A 25,433-nucleotide genomic window follows, 5' to 3' on the forward strand; every position below is an offset into this window, starting at 1 on the left:
TTCATATGTTGAAGCCCTAACCCCCATGTGACAGTATTTTGAGATGGGCCTTTAGGAGGTAATGAAGATTAAATAAGCTTATAAGGGTGAGGCCCTAATTCAGTGGAATTATTTTCCTTATAAGAGAAGGCAGAGACACCAGAGAACTTTCTGTCTCTGCCCCATAAGGACACAGTGAGAAGGTGATCATCTCTAAGCCAGGAAGAAAACTCTCACATTGATCTTGTTCTTCTGAGTCTCCAGAGCTGTGAGAAATAGTTTTTTTGTTATTTAAGCAGCCCAGTCTATGATACTTTGTTAGGGCAGCCTAAGCTGACTATGGTTGTATGTAGATGGTACCTGAGATCTTGCCCTATCACAGATGCTAAATCTAGAATGGAAATTCCCATCCTTTTTAGTTATGATGGTCTTTTTAGGTTATTAGAACATCTCGAGGCCCTCCACACCATTGTTGGTTCTTTCCAGCTGATTAAAAAAAATATATACCAAGAGTTACACAATATTCAGTAGCACTGTAAAATTACACATTTTACCCATTGCAACTATATCGGACATTTGAAAAGTAGTAGTGTGTGTGTATGCAAGACCTGTGATTTACTCAGTTGGCACAAACGCTATGCAGTCTCCCGGGGGCTTTTTATACCACCTACAACAGGTCTGTGAATTTGCCTTCACTCCAAGAACCAATTAGAACTCATCAATAAGGATTTAAGTACCTATTGAAATCATACCAGTATTAACTAGAACTAGCTACCTGTTCTGGCTCTCCAAACTGTACACTTGTTTTTAGTAAATATCAAGTAAGACGAAGAGTCTTCTGACCCACACCTGGCAGTCACTTCTTAATTTGTCTTGTGGCTGTTGGATCTTAGAACCTTAGCTGGAGGCACTTTCAGAGAGACTGAGCTGAACTTTCTTATACAGAGTAAAGTCCAGAACTTAGAGTGATTATTTAGAGGCAGAAACTCTACTTCAGCCCAAATATCCTTTGGGCTACATTATTTGAATACTAACTTTGTGTGTGTAAATAGAAATCTCATACATATTTTAAGTCTTCTTTTTTTCAATCACATATTTTTGCTACATATTTGGAGCCCTTGATGATTCCTTATAAGCTGGTGATTCACCTCTTCAGTGGCCACTATTGGACAGGGGATCACTTGCTTGTATTTATAAAAGATGGGATTAATTCATTCAAGACTGCTCCAGTCTGCCTCTCTTGCCTCTTCTCCCTGACAACTGGAAACCTGGAATAGTGTCCCAGGCTCATTCTGCAAAGGTTTAAAAGTTTCTATCAGAAGGAGATAGAAGTATACTATATGCTGGAGGAAAATATGTTCTGCTTCATTTACTAAATCAATCAACACGAACACATGCCACCACATCTCAAAACTCCTGGAGGTCTAGGTAATCACTTAATTGAACTGTAGACTCCCAATGTTCCTATTATTTTGAAAGATCACCAATAAGTGTGTTGCATATCCTTGGCCTTACAGTTTGCCTCTCTCTACATAGCATGAGAAATGATCTCCTGTATGTGAGAGATTGTTACTGGGGAAATGGAAACTTTTATAGTGGAAATATTGCCAAAATATCATATTTTATGTCTTGCACAATAATCTGACCTCACAATACATTCCCTCTCTCTCTCTCTCTCTCTCTCAACTAATCTTAGAGTTTAGGGAGTTACTTAATGAAACTCTTCTAAAGAACTGATAAAATGATCATGCCTATAAAGGGTCATAGACAAGAGATTTCTAGGGGGCTAGACCATGCTGCAAATAGACCAGCTAGATAAAAATCCTTACAGAAATGGTGAAGGTATGTGCAAAGGATGGGCATCATGAGAATTGGGGCAATAATCTGATATAATCAACAGGAGATACAGGAATTGGTTTTTGTTCTTCTGACACTGTAACAGTAAATTGAATTGTACTCTATGTAATTGTTCTTGTATCTGAAGAGGGTATAGCTGTAGTACTGGCTGATGTATATTGAAGGCTACTCGAAGGTAATATGTCATTGTTCCTATCATGCTGCCGTTATGTGGGACTAATTTAATACTCCTTTATAAACTCTGTTCATGGGCTTTTCAATTGTGTTTAAATACTTTGGTCTAATTTGATTCTTTGGCAACCCAGTAAAAGAAAGTGAAAATACTATCACTTGTTTTTTGTTAAAAGATACTCCTATAACTTAAGTATCTGCCCACATCACATACCCTATAGATCACCTTCTTATTAATGTAATTGGGAAAGGAGGGGGTTCAGGTGGGATTTTTTTATCTCACGTCTCTTTCCATGTAGTCTGTTCCATGTCTCATGATGTCCTCAATGCTCCCAGACCAACTGGTAACCGCCTCTCATTCCGCTGGGCTGCTGCTGCAAGTCCAGGAGGCTTGCCTTACTCTATAATTTCACCTCTGGCAAAAGAGGAATTATGTGTGCAGAGAATTTCACAGCTTCAGTCCACTGTAATGAACTGAACACATCATAGCCTTCACTAAAGTGACAGACTCACTAGCAACTGAGCCGGTGAGAACCAGAGATCAGATCCCCTGCCTGCAAGTTTAATGTCTTGAACCATTTCTACCTTTCCCTTCTCTACCTTCCTTCCTGTACCCACGACATCGCCAGAATATAGCTATGTCTCCAGCCTACTGTTTCTTCCTGAAATCCTTGAAAGTAGGTCCTAGAAATAAGCCCACAGATTACACTAGGATGTAGCTAAAAGAAAGACATAAACGACTCCTTAAATGTTTCTCATAGGATTATAAACATTGCCAAGATCTAGAAGTACTATTGAATAATTCTTCAACATTAACTCCCATACATTCCATCACAATGTTTCCCACTAAGAATATGTTGTACCTTATATGATTTCTGCATAAATGAATGAATAAAGAAGAGAGATAATTTAACCATGCTTCTATAAAATACTTACAACATAAAATCATTTTATGTAGATTCAAACTAAGTATTTCTCACTCAAAATTTAGTAGAAATGAATATTTTTTCTTCTGTTAGTGCTGATTTCATTTACAGAAGGTAGAGAAAAAGATTATCGTCTACATCAACTAGGTTACTGAAGCTAATATTTTAAAGAAAATGTTTAATGGAAATTTATCTATCAGCTATTTCACAAAGCCATTTTAACTTATTGACCTTGAAGCTCTACACTGAGTGTGAATGTCTGACTTATCGTACCTTTAAGGAGTCTTCCTTAAGCACTTTTCAAAGCACCTATCATAGTAATTCTATATTAACTGTATATGACAGCGTGGCCTTGTGTCTTTTGATATATGTTGGTGGTTTAATTTCAGGAATCAGCCACTGATACCTTAAAGCATCTTCACATTTTTTAATGCTTTATGTGAAGAAAAAAATGTGGTTATATATAATGTTTATTATAAAATTTCAAACAATAGAGTTAAGGGAAAAGTAACTCCCCTAAAGTCCCATTACTTAGAAATAAGCAATCAGTATATGGTATCTTTTGTACCTGTGCGTGTGTATGTGTGTGTGTGTAACCAGAGAGGATAGAGAGGTAGGAGAGTAGAGATACACATTTGTATTTAGATGGATGTAATTTTGTAAAATTGAGATTGCACTATATTATATTTCAGAAAAATAATGAATTTAACTCCCTATTTGCTATCCTTTGGCAACATACATGCCATCTGTGAGCCACTAGTCTCAGACTTTTGCATCAAAAGGTTATCTTAAAATTAAAAAATTGGACTTATTATTTCTTAAAACTATATTTATGTATCTTAGATTCACATTTCTATGACCTGGCATAGAATATGATATTAGATTATTTTTATAGCTTCATGACCCATATCACCTACATTCTGACTTACAACCCGAATAACTAAATTGTCTTATTTTTCTTAATGTAATTTCCATTGAGTGGATGCTTACCATCTGAATGTCAACTATAGTGTCTCCGTTCCTATGACCATATTTGATTCACTCCCTGGTTTATTTGGTTATATAATTCAGCATTACATTTTGAAAAAGTCTCATTTATGGTATATTCTCTCTGTATTTTATTTACTAAAAATATGCTTGTGGATATGAGAGTGACCTGGCTATGACATCTGTCACCTCGTTGATTGCCAGGGTTGATTCAGCTGATCTGGCTGGCTAGATGGGTGTGCCCTTCCTCCCTCAACACTCCATGCAAGTCCCTCCAGAAGCTGTCCAGGCAGTGGGAAAAGACTACCTCCCCTGATAGAGGAGAACCATATTTTAATCAAGGGTGTACGAGTAGCTGTGACATTCTGCTAGAACTTTCAATCAATCTCTCGAGGTCTGTGTGTAAGAGAACATAGGGTAGTCAAGCTTCCAAAACTCCAGACACATCTTTAAAAAAAGAAAGAAAGAAAGAAAGAAAGAATATGTTTTCTTTATACTTAGATTACAGATTTGTTGTACAAAAATTTCTTAAGTGATAACTTTCTTCTGCACAATGATTATGTTGACCTTGTTTCCACTGGATATCATGGAGAAGTATTGACTATCAAAGATTTTTTCCTCTCATGGAGGAGGAAATCCCTTATGGTCGGTTTGTCTTTCTAGATGTCTATAAGGCTTCTGCTTCATTTTTTAACTAAAAATTTATTGAAGTATAATCGAACTACAATATTATATGAGTTTCAGATATACACCATAGTGATTCAATTTCTGTGTATACATTATGAAATGACCACCACAATAAGTCTAGTTCCCATTTGTTACCAAATAAAGTTAATGCAGTATTACTGATGGGACTGTATGGGAAATCTTGATGCTGAACATTACATCTCCATGACTTATTTATTTTATAACTGAAAATTTATACTTGGGATCCCCTTTACCCATTTTTGCAATCCCAACCCTCTGGCAACCACCAATCCATTCCCTGTATGTGACTCTGGGTTTTATTTGGTTTTGATTTTTAGATTTCACTTAGAAGTGAAATAATGGGGTGTTTGTCTTTCTCTGCTTAACTTATTTCACTTAGCATAATGCCCTCAAGGTCCATCCCTGCTGTCACAAATGGTAGGATTTCATTGTATTTCATGGCTGAGTAGTAGTACATTGTATATATGCCACATTTTCTTTATCCGTTCATCCAACAGTGGATCCTTAGGTTGTTTCCATATCTTGGCTACTATAGATAATGCTGCAGTAAACACAGAGGTGCACATATCTTTCAGATCAGTGTTTTTGTTTTTATCAAATGGATACCCAGGAGTGGAATTGCTGTATCATTTGGTAGTTCTATTTTTAATTTTTTGAGCAAAATTCCATAGTGGCTGAACCATCTACTACAGCTCACAAGTGTTCTCTTTATTCCACAAACTTGCCAGCGCTTGTTATTTTTTGTCTTTTAGATACTAATCATTAGACAGGTATAAGGTGATATCTCCTTGTGGTTTTGGTTTGCATTTCCCTGATGACTAGTGATGTTGAGCATCTTTTCTTCCAAGTATTGTTCTGAGTGATGTTGTCCCTTAAGTCCCTTAAGCCATCGTTACTAAGTGTGTGTGTGTGTGTGTGTGTTTTATTTTTTCCTGCTCTGCTTGAGTTTCAGTGTTTTGTCTTCTAGCTTGCTGATCCATTCTTCTTTATTCTCTCTGCTGTTGGACCCCTCGAATTCCTCTGGTGTGTTCTTCAGTTAAGTGATTATACTCTTCAGCTCTGCGACTGCTGTTTGATGCTTCCTTATATTTTCTGCCTCATTGTTGAAGTTCCTACTATGTTCATCCATACTTCTCCTGAGTTCAGTGAACACCTTTAGGATTATTACTTTGATTTTTTTTTCTACCTGATAAAGAATTCTTTGTTTCATCAAGGTCTTTTTCTGAGGATTTTGCCTTTTTCTTTTACTTGCAACATATTTCTCTCTTTCCTAATTTTCCTTGACTCCCTGCCTTTGCTTCCGTGTATCAGGTAAAGCAACCACCTCTTGCAGTCTAAAGAAGTGGCCTTGTGTAGGTGATGAGCCTTCTTGTGCAAACTTGTCCTAGCTCTTGGGTGTTTCTTGATTCTTTGTGGTTCTGTAAGTCCCCCAATTTATTCCTGGTCTGCCCCTGTTTTTGAGACTGTGCCAGGATCCATCCGTATTCCAAGAGGAGAAATCTCATGGAGCCCTTAGTTCCAGGCTAGACAGAAGAAGCCAGGCCCCGAGGGAGCAGTTTTACAGTGTGCAAATACATACAGTCTTGTTGGGGCCATTATTGTAATCCCTGCGGCCTCCAAACCAGGAGATCTAGAGGGGTCCTCTGGGTGGCAGTTGCAAAAATCGGGGCTCCAGATGATATATAAGCCCCTTTCTGGGAGGTCTTGTCAAGCTGTAGGGAGGCCATGGGGGTGTGCAAGGATGGTGTCTCCCTTCTTATATTCTTTGGGAGCACCTCCACAGCCTCCAAATTTGTGGAAACTGGAAGTTCTTTCTCAGACTGAAGCTCCAGATTAAGTAAGTGGGCCTTCTTCACAAGAAGACTGGGTTGTGGTGGCTTGCCAGGAACTCTCTCTCTGATTATTACCTTCTTCAAGGAGCCAGGCAATCAAAAGGGGGGTGGGGTGGGCGGATCCCTGTATGAATTGCATGCACCCACTGACTTCAGCTAGACAGCTAGAGAGTGTAGGGGGAAGGGCATGCTCACTGGCTTCAGAAAGACAGTGCAGGGAGGCAGGGAGTGTCTTCACTGCACACACCTGTGGGCTCCAGGAATGCAACGGGAGAGTTCCTTGTCTGTGTGCATGTCCGCTTTAGGCTGGGATTGGGGAACACCACAACCACTCATGCTTACCAAGCCTGGCCAGGGAATAGGGAGTAAAGTGTCGTAACTGCCTTCTCTCACAGACTGTAGTTAGGGAGCTGGAGAACCCTGTGACCATTTGCGCTCTCCTGCCCCCAAGCAGGGAGCAGAACATACCGCAAGGGCCTGCACTCTCCAGCCTCAGGAGGGCAGTGGGATGGTGCCATCATCACCACTCAGCCCCACCTGTCTTGGCAAGGTGGGAGGAGGATGCTAAGTTCAAGCTTATCCACCTGCGCTAGCAGGGTAAGTGGAGAATGTAAAAATGGTCTTCGGCAGTATCTCCATCTCCAAGGAGAGTTTCAACTGTCCTCTGGCTCTACAACAGGTGCTTTTATTGATTGATTATTTATTTGTTCATTTTTGTAGCAAATGTTTTTAGATTAGCAAATGAATTTCACATATAGTTCAGGTGCTTTCCAAACTGTTTCCCCCCCTCTACCCCCCACTGGGTCTGGAGGCAAGTGAGACTTTACTGGAAACTTTTAAAAGGAAATCTCAGTTTCCCTTAGCACTTCAGATCCCTTGGATATCAGCACTTTTGGTTTTCCAAGCTGGATATTTTAGGGGTCATCTCTCTGGTGCAGATCCCAGGGGTTGGAGTGTCTGATGTGGGTCATCACCAGTTCCTCACTCCTCCAGGAGAAGCACCAGGCAGGTAAGATCCTCCTCCATATTGTACGCCCTTGTGCCAATGGTGGGATTTGGGGGAGACCATGTCTCTGTCTCCAGCCCATCTCGGTGTGGTATTTTTATCCTTTGCTGTGGGGAAGCTGTTCACCCAGCTTACAGATCTTTTTCAGAGGGGAATGATCCTGCTGTCGTAGTGTGGTGTGTCCCTGGGTGGAGGTGATTTTAGGTTCTTCTTACATCACCATCTCATGGAATGCCCTGCTCCTTTTTTTTTTTTTAAACCTATGAGAAATCTCACCAGGAATTTTTTTTAAAGATTTTATTTATTTATTTGACAGAGATCACAAGTAGGCAGAGAAGCAGGTAGAGAGACAGAGAGAGAAGGAAGCAGGCTTCCCGCTGAGGAGAGATCCTGATGCTGGGCTGGATCCCAGGACCCTGGGATCATGACCTGAGTCAAAGGCAGAGGCTTATCCCACTGAGCCGCCCAGGCACCCCAGGATTTCTTAATATTCCAAAATTCTATTGCAGATTTTCTTTAAACTCTTTCTTTACCTCAGAAAAATGGTTCTTCTAATACACTTCTATAAATAAAAAAACTTCTCTCTGCCACTGTGTATATGTATATATATCATTTATCTGATATATAGGATCTCTTTTTCTATAATTTATATGATTATCCATCTTCAATATTTATTTTCTTCTTCTTTTCCATTTCACATTGTGTATATTTCTCAAGACTGTTTTCTATGTTTTAACTAGTAACTTATTTTTTATATATTACTTTTATAAATTTTTATTTTTTATTCTGTTCTTTTTGGTGGGGGGAGACAGAGGGAGAGGGAGAGAGAGAATCTTAAGCTGGCTCCATGGCCACGGCGGAACCACATGCGGGGCTCGATCTCACAACCCTGAGATCATGACCTGAGTCAAAATCAAGGGTGGGTGCTCGCTTCAGCAGCACAGACACTAAAATTGGAACAATAGAGAGAAGATTAGCATGGCCCCTGCGCAAGGATGACACGCAAATTCGTGAAGCATTCCATATTTTTTTTAATATGGAAAACCCAAAGGACTCCACCCCCAAACTACTAGAACTCACACAGCAATTCAGTAACGTGGCAGGATACAAAGTCAATGTACAGAAATCAGTGGCTTTCTTATACACTAACAATGAAAATACAGAAAGGGAAACTAGAGAATCGATTCCATTTACTATAGCACCAAGAACCATAAGATACCTGGGAATAAACCTAACCAAAGGGGTAAAGGATCTGTACTCGAGGAACTACAGAACACTCATGAAAGAAATTGAAGAAGACACGAAAAGATGGAAGACCATTCCATGCTCTTGGATTGGAAGAATAAACATTGTTAAAATGTCTATACTGCCTAGAGCAATCTTTACTTTTAATGCCGTTTCGATCAAAATTCCACCAGTATTTTTCATAGAGCTGGAGCAAATAATCCTAAAATTTGCATGGAATCAGAAGAGACCCCGAATTGCTAAGGAAACATTGAAAAACAAAAACAAAACTGGTGGTATCACGTTACTTGATTTCAAGATTTACTACAAAGCTGTGATCACCAAAACAGCATGGTACTGGCATAAAAACAGACACATAGACCAGTGGAACAGAGTAGAGAGCCCAGATATGAACCCTCAGCTCTATGGTCAAATAATATTCGACAAAACAGGAAAAAATATACAGTGGAAAAAAGACAGTCTCTTCAATAAATGGTGCTGGGAAAACTGGACAGCATATGTAGAAGAATGAAACTCGACCATTCTCTTACACCGTACAAAAAGATAAACTCGAAATGGATAAAAGACCTCAACATGAGACAGGAATCCATCAGAATCCTAGAAGGGAACAGAGGCAGTAACCTCTTCGATATCAGCCACAGCAACTTCTTTCAAGATATGTCTCCAAAGGCCAAGGAAACAAAAGCGAAAATGAACTTTTGGGACTTCATCAAGATCAAAAGCTTCTGCACAGCAAAGGAAACAGTTAACAAAACAAAAAGGCAACCCACGGAATGGGAGAAGATATTTGCAAATGACAGTACAGACAAAAGGTTGATATCCAGGATCTATAAAGAACTCCTCAAACTCAACACACACAAAACAGATAATCATATCAAAAAATGGGCAGAAGATATGAACAGACACTCCTCCAATGAAGACATACAAATGGCTATCAGACACATGAAAAAATGCTCATCATCACTAGCCATCAGGGAGATTCAAATTAAAACCACATTGAGATACCACCTTACACCAGTCAGAATGGCCAAAATTAGCAAGACAGGAAACAATGTGTGTTGGCAAGGATGTGGAGAAAGGGGAACCCTCTTCCACTGTTGGTGGGAATGCAAGTTGGTGCAGCCACTTTGGAGAACAGTGTGGAGATTCCTCAAGAAATTAAAAATAGAGCTTCCCTATGACCCTGCAATTGCACTACTGGGTATTTACCCCAAAGATACAGATGTAGTGAAAAGAAGAGCCATCTGTACACCAATGTTTATAGCAGCAATGGCCACGGTCGCCAAACTGTGGAAAGAACCAAGATGCCCTTCGACAGATGAATGGATAAGGAAGATGTGGTCCATATACACGATGGAGTATTATGCCTCCATCAGAAAGGATGAATACCCAACTTTTGTAGCAACATGGATGGGACTGGAAGAGATTATGCTGAATGATATTTCACTTGACTTATTAGTCAAGCAGAGAGAGTCAAGTATCATATGGTTTCACTTATTCGTGGAGCATAACAAATGACATGGAGGACATTGGGAGATGGAGAGGAGAAGGAAGTTGAGGGAAATTGGAAGGGGAGGTGAACCATGAGAGACAAAACCCTAAGGCTCTGAAAAAGAACCTGAGGGTTTTGAAGGGGCGAGGGGTGGGAGGTTGGGGGAACCAGGTGGTGGGTAATAGGGAGGGCATGTATTGCATAGAGCACTGGGTGTTGTACAAAAATAATAAATACTGTTATGCTGAAAAAAATTAAAAAACAAAAACAAAAACAAGGGTGGGCCGCTTAACCAACTGAGCCACCCCCACACCTCTTTTCTTACTGCTACTAATGAATTGATTGCAGTAATTTTTTCCCTGAATACTACCAGCTCACTATTTTTCTTCTTTTATGGTTGTATCATGTTCTCTTAGTTTCTTTTATCAACATTAATTTTGGTAGAACATAGAGAACTATTTTTTAATTCTGTTTTTGAGGAACTTAATATACACAAGTAGTACTTTATTATTTTTAACATTTACCTTTATGTGCAGTATGTAGTCCTTGTGAACTCATGTATGTGAGAACATAATATATTTGGTATATATTCACGCTTGATAAGAACCATTCAAATTATAACATCCCCTTAATCACTGCAAAACTGTCTTCATGAGGTAACCAACTGATCCAGTGCTAAATGCCTTTAACTGAGAACTTTGATTACGTCTTATCTATTCATATTCATGCATTTCGAATGACCAGCACAGTGACGTTCATACAACCTATACTTGTTTTGTTTTTGTCTTTGTTTTTATTCTCAGTGAAGTAAATGTAGAGTTCAGATGCTGTTACTGCATGAGACAGTGTAAGGCATCCATAAAAATGACCCATCATCAAACCAACGTTAACACCGGACACTGATGAGAGAAGACCGGTTAAGAGCGGGTTAGGAATTGTATAAACTGATTGTTGCAGACTGGTTAGCTACAGTTATGATGATTCCCCCCCTGTATTTTTGGTGTATGTCCTCTGTTTACAGCAGCACATTTGCAGGCATATTTGAGAAGCATGGATTTATAGGATTTATAGCTAACTACTGTGCCATCTACTTTCAGGAACAGTTGGTTTCCTAAATGAATTGGCAAGTAGACATATCACAGTAGTGTTTTGTTTTATTTTCTATGGCATTAGAAATAGTTTGCTTTCGAGCAGAAAAGGAGAATCTTTGTGCCTGAAGTGGTTTTTGACAACTCTTAAAGTACCATTACTCCCATAAAGGACAAGATGTTTGAATAATTTAGTAGTGCTAAAATGTCACATTTTTGAGATATCTGTTTTACGGCTTTCCTTGAAAAACTGAGCCAAACAACTCTCCCTGGAATTTAACAACTTATGTCTCTAAATTCTGGGTAAGCAATAAATTGTCTTCCTCTTTGAATAAAAGTTGCCATGACAACTTGGCAGGCTTGGGCTATAGAAGTCGAACACCAAACTCCAGTCTTTAGTTTCTCCATATTTTCAAAGATGTGACAATATTTTGGGCAGCTCTGATTTAAGTAAAAATGAACATTATTATTAGATGTATCAGTGATTGTAATTAGAAAAAGATCATGTGTATTTTTGCAAACAGTCCATTATTTAAGCATAATGATATTCTTTATGTTAACTTCAAGACTGTCTCTTGATTAATTACAGAGACTTAGGAGTTAAGGGAAATACCAAAGTCATTTTAGATATGTCAATTGTAGCAATTATATTGAACTCTATACTGAAAGTCTATAATTTTTAAGAGAATATTTATTTGGTATTTATATGGTAAGTTGTGGCAACATCATAGACTCTGATATGTAATTCACCTGAAGGTCACATCTCTGACCTCAGTCTTGCTGAACTCTTTAGAGTAATACTAGCAATAGGGAGAATTAAATTTTTTATTTAAACTTATTTACTGTTTCTTTCAAAACCCCCCTTATATGCAATTCATTGAAATATAAAATGAATCATTATCCTTTATAATTCAGGCTTGACAATTTCCAGCAGTATAGATGCAAGTGTCCGTTCCCTGCCGTGTAATTAGCTGGAATACCAGAATTGAATAGATGTTTATTATCCAGATCTATAAGTCTGTAGAGAAGATTACCTTATTCAGTGTTGCTTAAGTTAAGTCTCTTTTGGTTGGAAGTTAGGGAAATGTGTTTGTCAGGATTCTTTTGGTTGACAATAACTCAATTCAAGGTGGTTTAATAATAACAAATATTTAATGATTCATCTAAGTGAAAAAGTCCAGGATGCACGAAATGCACTGGATGGGGGGGGTGGTGCTGGCTTTCTTGTGTTTGCAGAGATGATGATATCATCTCTGTCTGTGTTTGCTTTATCTTCAGGTGGGGGTTCCTCATGGTAGCAAAATGGTGGCGATAGTTGCAAGTCATTTGGCTAGCCATCTCAGCCATCAGAATAAGGCAAATTATCTCTTTTTATATAAACTCCTACCTGTCTCACTAATTGGTCTCTTTTAGGTTATGTGCTTCTAATGCTATGGGCTGTTGTGGCCGGTGGAATGATGGGTGTAGAATGGCTTGTGCCCAGTGTCAAAGAGGGTACTCACCTCACAGCTTCCGTGGTGAAGCACCAGACAGCAGAGAGGAGCTGAATATATGTTAGAGACACAACAAAATGCTTGTTCCCCTCCTAGAACAACCCAGGCAGTCATGTCATAATGTTCTGGAAGGGAGTGCTAGAAAACCACTTGGATATTAAATCTCTCTTGGGCTGCACGGAATCTTATTCATGGTTCTTCTTTGTATCTCCTTTTCTTTCTCTGAAGAACTTTTTTATTTTTCATCATGGTTATTCCCATAATTTGCATGTGATACCTAGAGTTTAATTAGAGGTTGGAGATTTACCTAGGATTTTTTTTAATCTTACTGTTAACATTTAATCACTGTTCTCAAGACTTATATTTAGGGCCATAATTTTTCTTTTAGTCACGGGGAAAAATCTGTTTAGAATACTGCCTAGAAAATTCCTTTCCTTTATGTAGTCAGCTTTATATATTAATAGCCTGATGACTTGTGAAAAGGTACTTGGAATTCCTGTTCTGACTAGATTTCAAGAATAATTGTATTTTATTTCATTAGCACTTCAGTAACAAATGCATTCAACAGAGTTCGCATTCCATACCTTATTATTCAAATCATATACCTTCTATTTACCAAATGTTATCTTTACATATACCTGAATGTTTTAAAATATTTTTTATCTAGCAGACTCCTCAAATTGATAAGCACATTCACATTTTATGGTAAAAAAGAAAAAAGTAAAATGCATTGCAATCTGAGTTAGGCAAGAATCATATGATTTTTCTGGGTGTTCCTCAGCAATATCCCCCTTTTAAAACATTTAAATCTCTTCATTGAGTGAAAATTAAAGGTTTTGTGATGGGCACCATGGTGATAATCAATAGTGTGACTTCAAATAAAAGTAGAATTTAATAACCCAAATTATAGGAGAAAAAATGTGTTGTTTCCATTCCTAGGATCATTAACTTAGATCCGGCCCAAGTTTTAAAGAAGAGAAGTTTGGATTTGTTGTCACTCAGTAGTAATTATAGTTCAGGTTTTCAGTAAATAGTTCCAAAAGTGACATTTTGTTCAGGCGGCAATTAGATCCCTAGAATTACTGTGGTAAAAAGACTATTATAAACACAGTGTACATTTTCCTCTCTGTTTTATTTATTTAACAATTTCCTCTAAAGAGGGTTATTTTATATGTTTTAAAATCTAATTCGTTTTCCTTAGAGGTTATTTAATGCCTCTGGCTATTTTGAAGAATAGTAACATGTCTAGTTTCATAGTACCATTTTTTGTTTGTTTTTTTAAGAATTTTAGGGACACTATCTGTAGGGGTTTTTTCTTTCCTTTGGGGGTGGACTTTCTTTTTTTTAATGGAACTCTGTCTACAGCTTTGTCAATTATATAAATTAGGTATATATTGACTTAAATGCTTCTTGTTTTTTCCAGCCTTATTGAGGCTGGAATACATAATTGACATAGAACATTGTATAAGTTTAAAGTGTACATCCTCTTGATTTGGTAAACTTATATACTGCAAAACGATTGCTACTAATACTACCATTACTGTTCGCATTAGCTAAGACCTCCATCTCATCTCATAATTATCATTTCTTTTTTGTAGTGAGGCATCTATTCTCTTAGCCACCTTCAAGTGTATAATTATAGATTCGTTAGCTGTAGTTACCATGCTGTAGGTTAGATCCCCAGAAGGTATTTGTCTTATAACTTAGCCATAACTTAGTCATAACTGGCCATTTGTACTCTTCAGCCAACATCTTCTCACTTCCCCCATTGCACAGCCCCTGGTACCACCATCGTACTCTGTTTTTCTGAGTTCAGCTTTTTCAGATTCCACATATAAGTGAGAACATACAGGATTTGTCTTTCCCTGTCTGATTTATTTCACTTAGCATAATAACCTTAAGGCCCATCCACGTTGTCTCTGTTCTTGATGTGCATTATTCTTTTATTATAGGAGGACACAGATCACAATTACTATATATCTCGGATATATGGTCCCTCTGATTCTGCCAGCCGGAGTTTGTGGGTGAACATAGACCAAATGGAAAAGGACAAAGTGAAGATTCATGGAATATTGTCCAATACTCATCGGCAAGCTGCAGTAAGTGCTTTGGCATTTTAAGGGCTTTTTCTTGCTGTGAAAAAATTCTTTCTTTAATTGGCATATCAGCCCTGATTTGTTGTGTTCACTTTTTATTACTTCATTCGGCAATTGCCATTTAGATTAGTAATTACATGTAGAATCTTAAAGAAAATGAAAAAGAATTATTTTGAGAAGCCACTATCAATTTAATAATTAATTAAATAAATTAACCATTAAATTCCCTAGCAAAATGATGAGTTGAATATTCAAAGTCAATTGATCTGGGATGATTTTCAGTCTTCTTATAATCTGTGCATTAGAGACCATTGAAAAAAAACTACATGAATTTGGTATCTCCCATTTTACATAGGTTTATTAATCTCTTGATCTGAAAAAGATTTCACCAGAAACATTTATGATTCCAATGGCATATGGAGACCAAATTATGTATCTCAGTGAAGAAGTTTGATATCAAGGAAAAAAATTAAATCTGAAAATCTCCAAACATTTTTTCAGCCTGATTTTATCATTTACCAAATCTGGCTCCTTAAACAAGGAATGTAATTTTATAATGAGGTGTAGTTTCTGCATCCATATAGTAGTAATGGCAGGATAATAATACAGGCCTCACTTACTTTACATGGTTTTCCATGTCCTATTCTACATGTCCGACTACAGGCTTATATAGATTAGCTTTTCAATCTTCACAGCATATCCCCTTTTATTTAAATATTACTGCCATCCAGGTATTGGAGATGAGAGAATTGAGTGTTGGAAAAGTCAAGGAACCTGCCTAAAGGTCTCCAGCTAGTAAGTGTTGAGACTCAGATGTTCGCCTAGGCAGCCAAGCCCGCACTCAAAATGTGTGTGTAGACAGCACTTTTTAATTGTCATTTTCTGAGAAATTCTTGGTTTAACTTTTCAAAAGTATTTAGTTTTGCTCTCATGGATAATACCAATGATCTTACCATCAAGGAAATCACGTCTTTGCAGTTTAATATGACTTAAAGTAAAAACACAACAACTTTGGCCTTTCAAATGTAATCGCCATTATTGATTTAAAGATAGAACTAATAGAGTCAATGGCTTACGTGATTTAAAGAGGCATGGATTTGATGGTTATATCAAAATTTTTGGCCAAAAACCTTCATTGTATTATGTAGACTTTCCTCTTTCCAGGAAATCAACTTCTAACAGTTAAAATGGAAACTAATAACTTACCGTGAGATGATTCATTGAATTGTCAGTGTGGAGCACATGTTTTCTGAGACTGAGAAGCAAACAAAGGAGTCATCTCGCCTGACTGAATTCTGTCATCCTTTTTCTTTTCCATATTCAGGCAACCCCAGGCAAAATGACAGATTCAGAAATGATTCACTGTTGGATTTAGAACAGATTTTCAAAAGAAGAGAAAATGAGAAAGATTAGATTAGGACAATGTCTATCAGAAACTTCTTGCATTTGACAGTCTTCCCACTATATTACAGTACCTAATAGTGTAAAATGCCCTTTGCTAAGGTTCACATGTGGGGTGCATCCAGTTGAAGGAAGTTTCCATAAATTGGCCCAACTGTGGTGTCAGCCGCTATGGATGAAATCTCTAGGCAAGAATGAAAGTTATCAGTTAAACTGTTAGTGGATTTCTGCTTACTCACTTTTATAATTTCCTCTGCTCTCCCAAAAGTGCAGCAGTTGGAGCGTCTTGTCTTTTCTCGAAGGATATTTTTTCTGTTGGGAAGAGGGCTCGCTTAGTTGCCTTGTGGCCTCAATTCTCTGATTCGTCTCAAGAAAAATCGTGATGCTGTAATGAGCCATTTTTTTCTTACTGGTAGTGTGGGAGTAACACTATTGCTTTCAACACCAAAGATTGGCTTAAATGCAAATGCTTGAGCTTCTGCTTGTGACTTAGCTGGTGTTCCTACACAGACATCAAAATACTTACCATTGGTAGAAACTTTTATTTTAGCTACTCTATCATTGTCATACCTTGTTTTTTGTTTTTTAACAAGAGTTTTATCCATCAGAAAACATTTCTTAGAGTTAGAAATTGGTCCTACACCCATTTTCCCTGTCATTATCAACAGAACACACACGCGCGCACACACACACACACACACACACCCTAGATACAGGCTTCCATTTACCACAACAGAACTGACAATACTTCTTAATTTTTTTTGTTTTTTCCTGGAAAACTTTACCATTTAGAGCCCTTCACTTAGGTATTTTTTTATGTTGGAACTTACACATTTAGTTAATAGAATTTTTTTTTTTAATTTTCTACAAACATTCTTGCTTTGTTCAGTGTGTCTATTAAATATTAGTCTGAGATTTCCAAATTATAAAAAGTGATTCATGTTTAAAATTTCCTTAGTTGGCCTCTCCACCTTTCCAATCTTACCTCATTCTCTTTGCTCCATTTCTGTTATGCCTTCCTTGGAGAATAATCAGGTTGAGGACAGAACTGTGATGTATTATGAACAGGGGGCGCAGTAGGGTCCATAAACACCCTCCCTCCTACCCCCACCAACACACACAACCCAGGCTCCAACTGCTGCTACTCTCCCCCATGATGTTACTGAGAGGCTTTAGCACAAGGGAAAATGACAAACAGGAAATGTCACATCCACTTTATTAATTAGATTTGTTGATGTCGTAAGCATCATAATCCTTGGTGTAAAGCTCTCTGGTAATTTAGCTAGAAACAGGACTTAAATTTAAGCTCTAAGGAAAGACAGAATTTTCTCAAATCTTATCACCCAATGGTGTAATTTTCATGACCAAGGACATACATTCTGTCAACAAATTAGACAAAAAAAGAGAAAAGAAATCTGTATCTTAGGGCAGACCCAAGAGCATTTGGCTAACTAGCCCAGCCCTGGATAAGCCAGAGGCGAATGAGAGAACTGGAAAAGATTGCGTGCCCCTGAAGATGCAGCTTCCCTCTCCCTCCCAGGCTGCTGCAGAATGGCTCAGAGGAAGGTAAAAGAGTGTCTGACTTGAAAGCATGGTATTTTTTTAAAGATTTATTTATTTTTAGAGAGAGAGGACACGAGAGAATGTGCATGCATGCACACAAGCTGGGAGGGGGTAAAGGGAGGGGAAGAAAGAGAGACCCCTCCTCCCACCTCAAGCACAGAGCCAGGTCGCTGGCTCAAACCCAGGACCCCAAGATGATGACCCGATCCAAAATAAAGAGTTGGCCACTTAACCAACTGAGCCATCCAGATGCCCCCAGCATGATTTTTTAAAGAAATATTTTCCCCTCCACCACCATCATTTACAAAGGCAGTCTAAACAGCATTTTGGAGTCTTAAAGTAATATTCTAGTAAAAGGAAGAGAGTAGAATTGAAGTAAGATCTTTCCCTTTTCTCCTTTCCACAATAACATTTTATAATTTCAGGGCAGATGAAAACTTAGAAATCATTCATTTCAAATCTTTCATGAGCCAAAACACATTGATTTCTTTTTCCTTTTAGAATGTAAACCATACTCATTAGTATGTATATTACATATGTGTGCTATAATTTGATTATGATCTCCCCATTGTCCTTTTTGATTTGAATCACATTTCTTAAATCATTATTGTAAAAAAAAGCAGGTGTTGGGAGGGAGACAAACCATAAATGACTCTTAATCTCACAAAACAAACTGGGGATTGCTGGGGGGAGGTGGGATTGGGAGAGGGGGAGCGGGCTATGGACATTGGGGAGGGGAGGCGAACCATAAGAGACTATGGACTCTGAAAAACAACCTGAGGGTTTTGAAGGGTCAGGGGTGGGAGGTTGGGGCAACCTGAGGGTTTTGAAGGGTCAGGGGTGGGAGGTTGGGGGAACAGGTGGTGGGTAATGGGGAGGGCACGTTTTGCATGGAGCACTGGGTGTTGTGCAAAAAGAATGAATACTGTTACACTGAAAAAATAAATAAAATGAAAAAAAAAAGCAGGTGTTAAAACATAGTTTTAACTTTGATAGATTAGAGGAAGAAGCATGTTTTTGTAGACAAAGGATAGTGAAAATTTGTCTAAGTCCCCACCATATGGCAATGAGCCGGACACTTTATATTCAAATACTGGAACTTATTTAGATTTTTGTCCTTTATTCAAAGTCACACAGTTTTCAGACTGCAGATCTAGAAGTTTCTGACTATAAACCTAGGAACTCATCCCACTTGTTTCTTTTCCTGTGTGAACCTTCAAATTCTACACTTTTGATATTTTCTTCTGTATTTCTATATCCATATTATTTAATTTGTTGTGAGGCACAAAGTTTAAGTCCACAGCCAGATAAATTAGAATTATTTTGCTTTCTGAAACCATAGTTTATGAAATTCTGATTCACAACTTCTAGAGAAGTACCACTGTCCTGGTGGAAGGAATCCAGGGTCACAGAAGTCATGAAACCTTGGCTCCAAAACTCATTTTCTTTGTTTCTGGCCTCTCTTTACCTCAGTTTTATAACTTGGAGGAAAGGGGGAAAAAATACTTGCCTTGACTACCTTCTAGTGCTACTTTAAGAATAAAAATAAAATGGATTTGAAAGGATGCTGAAAATAGTAAATAAAAATGAGATTGTAAGGCAGTGCTATTTGAGAGGCCTTATTCTTTATAACGAAAAACAATTCCCAAGTAAGTTAATCCCAAGTGCTCTCCAAGAGTTTCCAGTAGATAGATACATATCTGTATTTATATCTATGTTGTAGCTCCATAATTTTTTTTTCCCCAAGAAAACACCAGTGTGCTCTTGGCCAAATGTAAGCATGCTCTTAGCTTAAAATTTTTTAATCTATTTGTTGGTAGAAAGATTGATTCTTTATATAAGAAACCCAAGCAAAAATAAATGAAATTCTGCTCTCTGTCTCTGTCATAGTTCAGGTAAGCTTTTTTATGGAACTTGTATGTTTTTTGATGTGGTCATTTTTTTTTAATTTTGAAAATTGGACTATTCTCAGTGGAGATCCTCAGACTATATGAAGATGCACAGAAACCATCATTTTAAAATATTAATTAAGTTGGGATACCTGGGCGGCTCAGTCAGTTAAGTGTCCGACTCTTGATTTCGGCTCAGGTCATGATCTCAGGATGGTGAGATGGAGCCCTGTGTTGGGCTCCATGCTCAGTGGGGAGTTTGCTTGAGATTCTTCCTCTCCCTCTCCCCTTCCTTCTCCCTGCCTCTCTCTCTTTCTCTCAAATAAATAAATCTTTAAAAAAAAAATTGGGTTTTCTCTCTCTCTCTCTCTTTTTTTTTTTTTTTTTTTGGCCAGGAACATAACACCATTCCAACTAATATTTCCATGGGTCTTTCATTTACATAATGTTGCTGCTGGTGGGCTAAATTTGGATGTCTGTGGTGACTTGATCAGTTGTTTTCTCATACTGCACAATTTCATTTTTTCCTGTGCACCAGAAAATCTGTTGAGAAGTTGTTATTTTTATAAATGATTAACTCAGAAGTCAGTGTAATTTGCCGTCTCTATTAGGCTGCAATCTAGACCACACATTTTTGCCTGAGTTCTGTTCATACTAACAGTAAGTTGCTTTTGTTTATTTTGACTGTGACTGGTTGGCTAAACTTGCTTCTTTCTGTCATGTGAGCTGCTCCATTTCAAGCAAAACACTAACCGTTCATCAACCTGGCCTTATTGGCCTTTGTTCTTAGGATTTTCCTCTGGTTTCGTGACAGACTGGCATGAGTTGTGTCTCCATGAGTCTCTCTGCCAAAATTTTGGTTTATTAAGTTTATTTTACTATTATTATTGTACTTAAGTCACTTATCAATTTTGAGAATAATTGTCTCTGTCCTGAAGAAAGTATTACTGGAGGGACTTTTATGGAAAATAAAGGCATGTCTTTGTTCCATTCCACAAAACTAACATAAGATTAGAGTAGCTGAGTTCTGTTCCTCTGCATCCCAGGGAAATGAGTTGGTCCACCTGCCTTAAAGCCAGTTTAAAAATACACAGAAATATCTATTCCTTTTCCTGCTGATGGCTTTAATAACACAGATTAAATGTTCCTTAGGCTAACCTAATGTGCCAAGTTTAGTAAACATGTTTTACTGATACAATTACCTACATAGATGTATATTAGTAATTATTTAAGCTACCCTTGAGATCCTTCCTGTGAATCTAGGAATCACTTCAGATAGAGAAAGGACTTTGGAGAGTCTTAAAGATAGCTTTATGAACCCTACAGTGATCAATTTTAATGCATGTAACAAGTCTTAATTTTCCAATCCAAAAACATACTTTAAAAATAAATCATACTCTGGGGTGCCTGGGTGGCTCAGTGGGTTAAACCTCTGCCTTCGGCTCAGGTCATGATCTCAGGGTCCTGGGATTGAACCCCACATCGGGCTCTCTGCTCGGCGGGGAGCCTGCTTCCCCCTCCCTTTCTCTCTGCCTTGCCTCTGCCTACTTGTGATCTCTGTCTGTCAAATAAATAAATTTTAAAAAATCTTAAAAATAAATCATACTCTAATTCATCATATTTCAGTTCAATTTAATCTTATTTCTCCATATGTGTTTTTAGTGGATGACTACCATTATTTGTGTAAAATTAGAGTCTTGGTGGTAACCTTATTCATACTCAGTGACCAGGGACAGTTGTAAAATAATTCTAGATAAATAAATCTCTGCCCAGCTTTGAAAGTCACAAATGAGGCAGACACTTGAGGCTTCTCTGGAACCTTCTTGGTCTGAGATTTCATTTGCATGAAACTTTCGTAATCATAAAGCTCCTAACATGGGACCCCACAGCCATGTCTCAGGTGGAAAAAATAAGTTCATTTTCTCCTGTTTTTCCTTCTAGATTCTCTTCTCCAACCTATTTTTGATCATCTTTTCTGAGATGTCTCCATGAGTCCATGAAGACATACTAACAGTTAATTTTACAAAACATGAGTGCAAAATGTATTCTCACCCTGAAGTTATATGATAAAGCTTTCACACGACTCTTTTGCAGGAAATATTTTATAACACAGAAAAGTTAGCAAAACATGGAATATAATATTCTTTAAGAATGAATACTATGAAAGAAAATATACTTAATTCCTATGAAAAATCTGAAATTATAGAAGATAAAAAATTTAAGACATTTTGGAACTGGTATTTCTTAGACAAGCTAGTATTTTAGAACTTTTAAAATTATTGGTTATACCACGGTGCATGTTGGCACAGTCAGTTAGGCATCCGACTCTTGGTTTCAGCTCAGATCGTGATCTCAGGATCCTTGAGATGGAGCCCTGTGCTGGGTTCTGTGCTCAGCATAGAGTCTGCTTGGGATTCTCTCTCCCTCTCCCTCTGCCCCTTCCACTCATGCTCTTTCTTTCTCTCTCTCTCTCACTAAAATAAATAAATCTTTAAAAATAAACAATACTAATTTTTAACTACCTTTATTTTTGTCTCTTTCCTTTTACCAAGTTATACCCTATTGCTTACCCTAAGGAAAATAGTCAGAATCTTACATTGTTTGTTTATAAGTTGGCTTCCGGTTACAATTTCTGCTGTGCCTAGTTTCCAGACCCAGAAAGTGGGTGTCTGTTTCCTTCTTTCCTGGAGGTATTCTGTTAAAATGCCAATGGGACTAGAAGTGAACCACTTATTGCCACTCTCAGTTGGTGATGAATTGCCAGGAATGTCTTATCATGCAGCAGCTCTACCTGAGAAGAAATGCCAAGTAAGCTTCATTGCTGATAAATGGGCCAGGGGTTAGGCACCTAAGCCCTAATTCCCTGCAGGGTAGATTGTAGAGATGGGTAGGTTTTCTAAGGGAGCAACTCCCAGAAGCTGTGTTGGGAGGCATCATTTTTCACAGATTTTGAAAAATCCCGAAGTTGCCAACTGTGGTAAAATGTTAAAAATTAGTGAATCTATATAAACAATGTAGAAGGCTCTTTGTAACTTAAATTTTAAATGATTTCCAAATAAAAAGTTTAAAAAGAGAAGTTAACAGAGGAAGATGTAGAGGTAAAACTGAACTTGTCCTAAATTTCAATTTCAAGCTGTAATCAAGTTTTGAATTATTTATTCTTCTGATGAACTTGGCCCTCATTTAATGCAAATCTTAACATCTCAATTGAAAGGCAACTTGATATCATGTTTAAATATACAGACTTTGAAACAGGCTCCCTGGATTTGACTCCCACTTTGCCGACCACTCCTGGGTGACTTTGAGTGTGTTATTTACTCTCTGTTCATCATTTTTCTTATCTGCAAAATGGGAACGATAATATTATCTACCTTCTAAGGTTGTCGTTAGTATTAAATGATTTACCATTTAGGGGCGCCTGGATGGCTCAGTGGTTTAGGCTGCTGCCTTCGGCTCAGGTCATGATCTCAGGGTCCTGGGATCGAGTCCCGCATCGGGCTCTCTGCTCAGCAGGGAGCCTGCTTCCTCCTCTCTCTCTGCCTGCCTCTCTGCCTACTTGTGATCTCTCTCTGTCAAATAAATAAATAAAAAATAAATAAAATCTTTAAAAAAAAAAAGGTCATAAATGATTTACCATTTAGGCAGTACTCTACTCAGTGACTGGCATGGTGCTAGAGATGTCCGTTACATTAATGTTAACAATCATCATGCAAACATTTAACCTTTTTAACACAGTTATTTTCCGATGAGAAAGAAGGGAAGACAGATTGTAATCAACTGACGCAAGAGAGGGAGGACCTTTGCAAACAGCAAAGGAGCATTCATAGGAGTGTTTTTCTTGCCCTGCCCTGTTGGAGGTTCACTAGTCAAGGACAAAACAAGAGTGTCATTGCCTTTGGTATACTGTGGCCCAGTCACTGCTTAGTGAGCCAATGCCTGGCTAGCAGGTACCTCTATCCCTCAGTCCTGAAATGGAAAATTTCAGGCCATGTAAGTGTTACCAGACAAAGTGACAATGTTATCCAGAATGCAGTCTATTTATCCTTTTAACACACTTCAGGCTTGCTAAGGTTTCCTTTGGGCACTGTTTTTAGTGTTTCAAAGACAATTATGTGATGTAGAGCCTTGCTCAAAGTGGGGTCCCTAGGGGCAGTATCAGCAGCCCTAGAAGTTTGTTAGAAGTGCAGAATTTCAACCCCTTCACCCCGAGACCTGCAGAGTCAGAGTCTGTATTTTAACAAGTACCCCAGATGATTCTCATGTGCACTTGAGCTTGAGACGCCTGACGGAATCCATTGCCTTGCTTCTAGAACAGTGCGGAAAATTCCTGGTTCTCGTCCTCCTCCCATCCACCCTCCAAGGGCTTCTTTATAAAATCCTGTTACTCTTTTTCTGTTCCCCTGAACAGTGTTGCTCTGCAGCCTGCCTGAATGGTAAATATTCACACAAACTACTTTGAATAATTTTCAACATGTGCAAATACAGGGCAAGCTACCGCAAGCCAAGTGTTTGCTGGGAACCATGCAATGCGAGAGGTCAAAAGATAGGATGACAGTTCACTTCATCTCTAATTCCTTTAAAAGAGTGTCAGGTAAATGCACACTGTTTCCATTTTGTTTGCCAATATAGGCATAGTCCCGTGCAGAGTGTCATTCGATATGCAGGGTTAATTAAGTTCTTAGTTCTGTTAGGAAAAAAGTGCTGAGGCAGTTAGAATTTCTAACTCAGAAAATCAATTCAATTGATGGGCTTTATTTCTGAAAGGAATAGCCAGTCTCTTGTCCATATATTTACATATTGATGAGCCCCTTTCCATGAATGTTTTGATCTTTTAATTAGGTTTCCAGTGTTTTTAGTCACTGGATTAACAATCATGTCCGGTCCACATGGACTGTGAGAGGTGGTTAGAATTGCATTTTTTACCAAAAAAAAAAAAAAAAGTTTTTCCATGGTCAAAATATTATGAGTTATACTGGCCACTATAACTGTTTTATTTCTGGAATACACTCAGCTCATTTATGGCCTAAAAACAGAATTTTTACTTCAGGGGCCATCAAAGAAGTTGGTATTGCTGCTGCCTACAGGTATATGCCCTCCATCACCCATTTTTCTCTCTTTAAGAGTTGCTTATTGGGGAAACGTGTCCACTTAAACTTTTCTGTTTCTACATCTGCATATATACATGTGTATGTGCCCACATTTGTATCACTCTCAAAACTTCATAAACTGAAGTTTATGTTACTTTTGTGAGGAGATCAATTTTAGTGAACTAGGTGAATAAACCAGTGACGGGCAATTACCATTGAGAACTGTAAAAAAGAAAACAAATGTTGTCTAAGTTTAGAAAATAGGAACCCTGGATCTGTCCGTGGAGGGTAGGAAATAGAAGCATCCACACCACACATGTACAAAAAAAAAAAAAAAAATGGAGTTTGGTCTGTACGCATGTCTGTTGAGAAGGGACCTGTGTGTGGCCATCAGGCCTCATGGTACATGGCTCACTGTGGCTCCACCTAGCATGGCTCAGTCCATCCAGGCCCTGAGATCCTGATCCTGAGTTTCCTCAAAGAACACTGTACATTTTTCAGTTTTCTCTTTTTTTATGGCTTTGGCCTCATGCATATAAGAGCCTTCTGACTATGTCTTATTATTATTACATTTTAAAGGAAATTGTTACGTCTACCAAGAACAAAAACATGA

At 38.1% G+C, this 25,433-nt stretch overlaps 1 protein-coding gene and 1 non-coding gene across 3 annotated transcripts in view; both read left to right on the forward strand.

Annotated features, from left to right (window-relative positions):
* The window catches only part of PLXDC2 (plexin domain containing 2), a 470,012-nt gene that overhangs the window by 211,604 nt on the left and 232,975 nt on the right, over window positions 1-25,433 (forward strand). For both annotated transcript variants that reach the window (XM_046011960.1, XM_046011961.1), the window contains exon 3: window positions 14,737-14,883. In XM_046011960.1, coding sequence (XP_045867916.1) covers window positions 14,737-14,883 — 147 coding nt within the window. The remainder of the gene's footprint in view (window positions 1-14,736; window positions 14,884-25,433) is intronic.
* Window positions 8,390-8,496, forward strand: LOC123947753. Its single transcript, XR_006819797.1, has one exon. It is a non-coding gene; the product is annotated as a U6 spliceosomal RNA (small nuclear RNA).

Source organism: Meles meles, chromosome 7 (genome assembly GCF_922984935.1).
Source record: "Meles meles chromosome 7, mMelMel3.1 paternal haplotype, whole genome shotgun sequence".
In the NCBI taxonomy this organism is placed as follows: domain Eukaryota; kingdom Metazoa; phylum Chordata; class Mammalia; order Carnivora; family Mustelidae; genus Meles; species Meles meles.